General features: G+C 44.1%; 1 protein-coding gene and 1 long non-coding RNA gene across 2 annotated transcripts; both read right to left on the bottom strand.

Moving 5' to 3' along the window:
- Positions 1-829: 829 nt before the first annotated feature.
- LOC6899963 (glycine-rich protein 5) lies at positions 830-1,820 on the bottom strand. Its single transcript, XM_002135295.3, has 2 exons — positions 1,709-1,820; positions 830-1,488 (listed from the first exon to the last, which is right to left on the bottom strand). The coding sequence occupies exons 1-2, from the start codon at positions 1,751-1,753 to the stop codon at positions 1,252-1,254; spliced, it is 282 nt and encodes a 93-aa protein (XP_002135331.2). The 5' UTR covers positions 1,754-1,820; the 3' UTR covers positions 830-1,251.
- Positions 1,821-3,690: 1,870 nt separating this feature from the next.
- LOC26532758 (uncharacterized) lies at positions 3,691-7,112 on the bottom strand. Its single transcript, XR_004470483.1, has 5 exons — positions 5,737-7,112; positions 5,541-5,618; positions 4,905-5,018; positions 4,076-4,127; positions 3,691-4,003 (listed from the first exon to the last, which is right to left on the bottom strand). It is a non-coding gene; the product is annotated as an uncharacterized lncRNA (long non-coding RNA).
- Between the last annotated feature and the right edge of the window lie 256 nt (positions 7,113-7,368).

Raw genomic sequence — 7,368 nt, 5'->3', positions numbered from 1 at the left:
GGGAACGGCTCCGAAACGTGGGCTGACAGTAAAAGAAATCTTATCTAAGGCGTGTCAGTGGCAGCCGGGTGATGGGACAGGTGCATGAGCCATGGCTTATGTCAAGGACACTGCCAATCGCAGGCAAAGTTCTGTCTCGCCTCTCAAGTTCAAACGCAGCAGCGAGGTGGGGGCTAGGGGGCACGTTATGAGAAGCGGAAGAAAACCCATAAGATATTAAAATATTATATCGCAATATGGTTCAGCTCTCTTCAGACATACCCTTATTCCCTTCAATTCCCATCTTTAGTGTTCAAAAATCAACTGAAATTTCCGTTAAATTTCCCTCGATATCTTTTCGATATTTTTTGCGAAATTCCAATCGATGAGCATTCCCAGTGTTTGCGCTCATAAAAAACCACCCAAAAAAAAACCAGCCCACACCCCCTGCTACTCCCGCACCCGCACCACCCCTCACCGACTCCCTAGTGTAAACAATCAGCTTTCGATGATTGTGCAAAAATAATACAACGGCCACAGGCCACTGCGATGACTTTTTCGCTCTTTTTTTTTGTTCATTTTATTTATTATTTGCTATATTTCACAATACTGCGGGTTCTACTGCTGTGCGGTGTGCAGTGGGGTGGGAGAGGGGGACGGGGTAGCGGGTAGGGGGGGGACCGGTGTTTGCCATATTTTTATTTATTTATTGATCACTTGATTTATGTGGAAATTCTGTTGATATTTTTAACATTTGCTGATGAGTTTTCTATTTCTGTGGCCTGCCTTGAAGGCAGCAACAGCGACAGCGACAGCGTTTGTAGATACAGATACAGATACAATCGTCAGATAGATACATTTTGAAGGTGTATTTCATAAAAATGGCATTAAATGGAATTTAAGCTGCCAAAAGTGCGGCATTTGAAGTGCGCCGATTCGTGGAATCGTGAGTTGTACGTTCCAGCATTTTAGGGGGGGAGGGGGGGCATGGGGCAGTGGGGCGACGCGACTCCACGCAATTTCAAATCAATTATGACACTGAGCGCCTCCAATCTCACCAATCTTTCCTTCGTAAAAACTGGCGCCACTCCGATTGTGTCTGTATGAGAGTGTGAAAAGGGGGTTACGAGTGCCACCAACTGTGAGTGTGCGAGTGTAAGTGTGAGTGCCACAGGGAGTCAAGAGTGTTACGGGGCAAGTGCGACGCACAAGTGCGTGCCCTAAACAAACAGCAAAAGCCAAATGGTATTTCAAACGGAAGTGCCGCCGCCTCTAGCGTCGGCCTTTGGCACCGCCGCCACCGCCACCGCCAACTCCGGCTCCTCCCTTTGCTCCGGCACCGGCTCCGGCTCCGGCTCCACCTCCGACACCCGCGTCCATGCCCACGCCCATGCCTTCGGCTGCGTCTGCCCCACCACCGGCTTGGGCTCCGATCTGTGCGCCAGCTCCAGCTGCCGCACCGATGCCCGCCTGGGCCGCCTCGGCAGGCCCTTGAGCTGCAGCCATGCTCTAATTTTGTGGAAGAAATATCATTAGAATATGTTAGATGGGGATATGGGGATAGTTTGAGGTTTCCCCAAAGAACGAGTTATAGACGATATGAACTTAAATGAAAACAATCCGAATCGAACAAGTGGTATTCCCTTTTCGTCCGACGCGTCTTGCAGCAGCCCACCTCGGTCGCTCCCAGGAGTCACCTCTTGAACCCACTATAAAAAAAAACGCTCACCATTAGCAGAGCCAGCGAAATCCAAAGAAGAACTGGCAGTTTCATATCGAAAACAGCAACCGGCAACGTGTTGGTTGTTTGAAACAGAAACTATAGACAGATCATTCAGAACGATCGGTGGGTCTTTATATAGTGGTAGTACGCTTTGTGGCTGGCATGTGTGGAGACCAAAGTATTTTTGTGGCTTTAATCCAAACAATAATCTTGAGGGCAATCCATGTAATACGTTTCCCCTTGAGGCTGATAGGCATCTCCACTGTGCATGCGATTGGGCTGTACTGACTTTGAATAGAATTTTATATAATAATAATAAAAAACAAAAATATTCATAAATTGTATTGTTGACAATCGTTTAATTGCTCCCGTGCCCTGTGCATGCTTTTGGCGTGCGTCGATTAATAAATAACTAAATAATTAACCAAACGAAACGCCGAGGCAACTGGCTGTTCCGTCGATGAGTGCCACAGAATGATGACATTGTCGTTATACTAGTAGCTTCGTTTGTTGCTCTTGCTCTAGCTGTGGCTTCTATTATTATTGTGAAATCTATGAAGTAATTGTGCAAAGTACAAGGTCGAGGAGGGGGAAAATAAACAAAAAAAAACCCCAACGAATTTAAAGGAAAAGTGAAACTCATTTTACAAGAATAGTTCTGCCATATCTTATCGGAAAGACTAGACCAGAACCAGCAGCAGGTCCCCGCCCCTGCTGTCCACTCACTCACTCACTTTATTCGCAGTATAATCATTCGTTTTCATTTGGTTTCTCTGAAATTGATGAACGAAAATTCTATAAATATTAAACTATCTAGAATCTGGAAATTTCATTAGAACGAATGATCGGAGACCAGCGATTGATGGTCAAATGAGATTTTGAGTAAATATTTGGACCATTAATCGCATTGATTACTTCGTAGAATTGACCTTTAAAGGGGTTAAAGATTAAAATAAACATTTATTTGATTCTCCTGCCGAAATTCCCCCATAATTATTCTATTTATTGATGCTATTATTTATTACTGCTGCATTTTGCTGGCAACACGGCATCTCCCCAGGAAACACCTCCCTTGTGCCCCATCGTTGGGGGGATATTTGCAACACTGATAAACAAAACAATTACATTAAACAATCGGCATTACACACGAACACACGATGCAACTGCAAATTCAATGATTTTTAGAGTTAATTTGTTTATTTGTCGTGTGATTGGGTGGGGGAGGGGGGATTGGGGGCTTCGAGGGCTGCATCTCTGGCCATCATTAAAATTTAAACAAAAAATAAATAAATAAATAAAAAAAAAAGCCGCATGGCAATTTGCGAAATGCAACTGCAATAAAAGAGCAATAGAATCTAAAAACGAAGCCAAAGATACACTTTCAGATGTATCTTGGGGATACAGAGTTTTTCATACCATCCTACAATACCCATGAGAAGTCAGTATATTATGGAGCGATTTCAATGATTCGTTGATTATAATGTTCATAATGACATTATATGTAAGTTTTGTTGGAATATATTGGATTTCCTTATCGCCATACCCCGTCCGAAAGTGTATATGAAACCGCGAAAACACATACACCAGACAGCATTGGAAAATAAATCTATATAAACAATAATATATACTATAATATGAACATCGTTTGTCATTGTTATTGGTGGGCCTCCCACCCCTCGCCCCAACCCGCTGACGCCGCGGTGTGGGTGGCCGCAGTAATGGGGCAATAATCACCGATTATCACGTATCTCAATCCGTACAAATAATAAAATAATAACAGAGATATATACACGGGGGCAGGTCGGCAGGGCGGCAGGGAGGACAGTGCATGCTGTGGCATCATTAAAAATTAAATCAAAATTAAATGTTCATCAAATGCAATAAAAATCTTACGTACAAGCACATGTACACTCGTATGTATGTATGTATGTATTTATATATAAGTCCCAGTGTGCGTGTGCGCATGAAGGTTTTTTTTATTTTTCCTGGTTTTTCTATATTTATTTTATTTCTGGGGGCATCCCCTTTTCCGAATGCAAAGCAAACAAGTTTATGGTTTTGTTTTGCCAAAAAAAAAAACAACAAAAAAAATATCATAAATTGAAATTTGGAATTTGGAGGCGATAACACATTATTGTGAATTTATAATAGTTGAGCGTGCATGGATTGTCCATTTAAGGATTGCATTTAAGAGAGCAATACATATATGGAGTTATTGCTCGGAAAAACATCCACTTCAGTTATGGCTAGAACTTACCAGTAATATTCTAAGAGATGTTCTTCGATCTGTTGATCATCCGCCTGATATTGTATGGAATTGAAACAATTATTCAGCAATATATACAAAAATAGATCTTTGGATCTTGACCTTACCTTTTTTATAGAATCGGGATCCTTATCAAACGAATCTGTTATTGAATAATACCTAGAAAATATATAGAATTATATTATTCACAAGTCAAAAGCTCATTCAAATTACTGGGTCCCTGGAGAGTCCCTGAGTTAGACTGGGTGTTTTTCGCATAATCGAAAAAGATACAGACCCATGGGGGCTGCGGCTGCGGCTGCGGCTGCGACTGCCTATGCTGCCGCCTCATATCTGGCGGCATATCATGCTTATTTTGCGGTTTATTTTTTCTGAGAAAATTTGACGCGTACGTGTGACATATTTTCTGGAGGCGCCGCTGATAAGGCGCTTCTCAGACGCTCCACAACAACAATACACGGCAACACAAAACAAAAACACAACAACAACAGCAACAAGAACAAAATATAAAAACAACAATTTGCAAGAAACAACAATCCCACAGATATAGATTATACACAAAACTGACAGTTGTCGTAGGTATACGGGTTGTCGCCGTCGCCGTCGCCACTTTGGCATTCAAGGCATCGTCGTTGTCTGTCTGTCTGTCCGCCGTCCGCCGTCCGTCGCTGTCGGCGTTGTTCATGGAAATTGTAAGTCCCCGCCAAAGTATTTGCCTTCGGAGTAAAGTCTGGCTGTCTGTCTGTCTCGTCAACGCAATCTTCGATGTAAATAATTACAACGAATTCGAATGGAACGCAAATTGTGACTAATATTCGTAGTCGTAAAACCAGATAGCGCTTCAATTGAAGGTTAATTTCGGGCGGGGGCTCCCGCCGTCTGTCTGGGTTTTCCTGTCTTCCTTGAGTGAATTTCGTGAAAGCAAAAATGCCTTACCTTGTATTAATATATGTACATACATGCGTATGCAGTGTGTTTCCTCTCTTCCTTGTCTGTGATATTCGCTCGCATTATCTATCCCTTTCTTCCATGACCAAAGGTACGGTCCCTCTGAAAAACATATAAATAGAGGGGTGAGGTAAAGCTATATTGCACTGCAGAAAGAGAGAGAGTGAGAGAGGTGGATCTGCACCTTACACCAACATTCCTTTAATAGAAGCTGATATTTTGTCTCTCCATCTGTTGCCATCTCCCTTGACCGCAATCGCAGTTCAATGCTGCCGTCTCTTTCTGTCCCTCAAACCCTTTGCAGACTTTCGCTCTCTTTGAATTGCCTACTCTCCCGCGGGGATATTTGCGTGGGATGGCCAATTGGGCGATAATTGGCAATCGATATTTATGATTTATGCGATGAATTTTCCCCGACCATGGCAGTGGCCATCGCAATGAGGGTCGGCCTTCCTACGCTCGTCCAGATGGATAACGTTTCTGCTGCCCCCTGGTACCCCCCAATGACCACTCCAGTTGTTGTCCCTTATCCATGTCCGCCTCTGCTAGTCCCACTTCCAGACCAGTGTCAGTCGCAGTCGCATTGCTCCTTTCCCTTTTCGTCCTCCACAAACTATGGCTTACTTGGATTGTGGCCCATCATCATCAGCATCAGAACAGCAGCAGCAGCAGCAGCTTTTGTGTTAAGCGCATTAATAGACCCTGCCAAGAGAGAGGGGAAAAGAAGCGGGAGCGAGAGCCAGAGCCAGAGAAAGTATGAGAAGAACATTAAAATGTGCAGTTTGTGTTTATAAAGCGTAAAATGAAATTATCATCGTACCATATTCAATTATCCCGACCAAGGGGTGGAGAGTGGGTGAGCAGGGCATATGCTCGGCTTATAATGAAGTGCGGCTGCTGTTGCTGTGTCCATCCATCTCCTTCTCCTTCCCACCACTGCCCACTATAGGCACGTGCGAGGGGGACCACTGAGCGAAGAACAGTTACTCTCCGCAACAGCAGATAAATAGGAGCGTGGAAATTTGTGGTAGTCTCCACTATAGAAACACGTGACGCAGCTGCACCAATTTTCTCCAAATCAAACACTGGGCTTCTCTCCAAAATAGGCACGAGGGATGGCTCTACGCTGCCTTTCACATGCATACATATGTACATACATATGTATGTATATGCACTTCTAGAGCTGCGTCACAACTCTCCACTAAACACACACTTCACACACGCGCGGGTAGGAGCCTACTCTCCAGTATTCTACAACGATTCGTGCGCTAAATTTAACAATATATCCGCGTATATCGCGTAGCACCAGAAGATCAAGTGCGGGACTGCAGCACTAGCACTGCAAAAATGGCGCGTGGAGGCGTGCGGGGGGGAACAATAGAAAATCACGCGCGTGGCTGCAAGACAAAGGAGAACGCGCGGAGATGCAAGGAAAAAACAGCGCGTGGCTGGACCCCTAAGATTGCAAGAGGGGGGCGGGATCAACACAGCCCGCGCGTGCCTGCTGCAATAGGAAAACGCGCGAGGCAGCATGTACATTGACCTGGTAATCCCAGTGGAGCCTGCGTGCACTGCCCTCCACAGTTCGAAGGACGGTCAGTAAACGGATGCCGTTTGGGGTCGCGCCAAATGTCCTGATCCACTTAACCCTGTGCTGACAGTTCCCAGAGCAAATAATAAACAAACAAAATAAAAAATTTGATCAGCAAAAAGTGTGGGAGGTCGAAATAGTCAAGAAGCACCCACACGACCATTTTATAACCCGAAATACTATTAAAGCCAACACTAATATATATTATTTCGTATGTTTCAGGAAAATTTATAGACGGATTGCTCGGAAAAATGCAGATTAAAAAAAACGCGTCGAATCAAAGCTGCGCAACGAGATTACGGGATGGCGCAATGGCCATATCGATATCCTGCACATGTGCGATAGTCTGGGCACGTGCCTAATTGAGCGATAGCCGGTGTCATCCACTTATCGATTTTGAATTTGAATTTAAATTTGAATGTGGACCAAAGATTTCAAATGGTATGTAAGAGAATTAACATAAACTGCAAAATTTGTATCAAACTTGCCGAATCAACAGCTTTAGTTTCTAGTTTGTTTGTTTTGCTTGTATTTCATTGCCGCAAACGTTGCGAATTCCAAGTAAACCCTGCGGCCACGCTGTTGCCACATATGCAAGCCTCAAAAATGCTTTTGAAGAGCCAATGACTTTTTATATAAGAATGTAATCCACACCGCACCCACGGCGGTTTGTACACGTTACTTATTCCAAACATAATAATTCTTAATGCGATTGCATAACGCGTCGGTCAGTCGGTCATGATGTCTGCCTCTGGCAATCCCAATCCCTTTGCCGGACCCCCTCTCCGCTCGTCTGCCCTGTCTAGACGCTTTTAATTTGCGTAATCAAAACACAGAATGCCACCGTCGACTGACAATGAG

This window comes from Drosophila pseudoobscura, chromosome X (genome assembly GCF_009870125.1).
Source record: "Drosophila pseudoobscura strain MV-25-SWS-2005 chromosome X, UCI_Dpse_MV25, whole genome shotgun sequence".
Classification (NCBI taxonomy): domain Eukaryota; kingdom Metazoa; phylum Arthropoda; class Insecta; order Diptera; family Drosophilidae; genus Drosophila; species Drosophila pseudoobscura.
The sequence above is the reverse complement of the archived record's forward strand: the minus strand, read 5'-3'. Positions and strand labels throughout refer to the sequence as shown.

What these genes read in the sequence shown, in the direction of transcription:
- LOC6899963 (XM_002135295.3), bottom strand. Translation starts at nt 1,753, where the DNA reads ATGAAACTGCCAGTTCTTCTTTGGATTTCGCTGGCTCTGCTAATG. An exon ending in TTTCGCTGGCTCTGCTAATG is followed by an intron (nt 1,489 to 1,708) that starts GTGAGCGTTTTT and finishes CCACAAAATTAG; the next exon opens with AGCATGGCTGCAGCTCAAGG.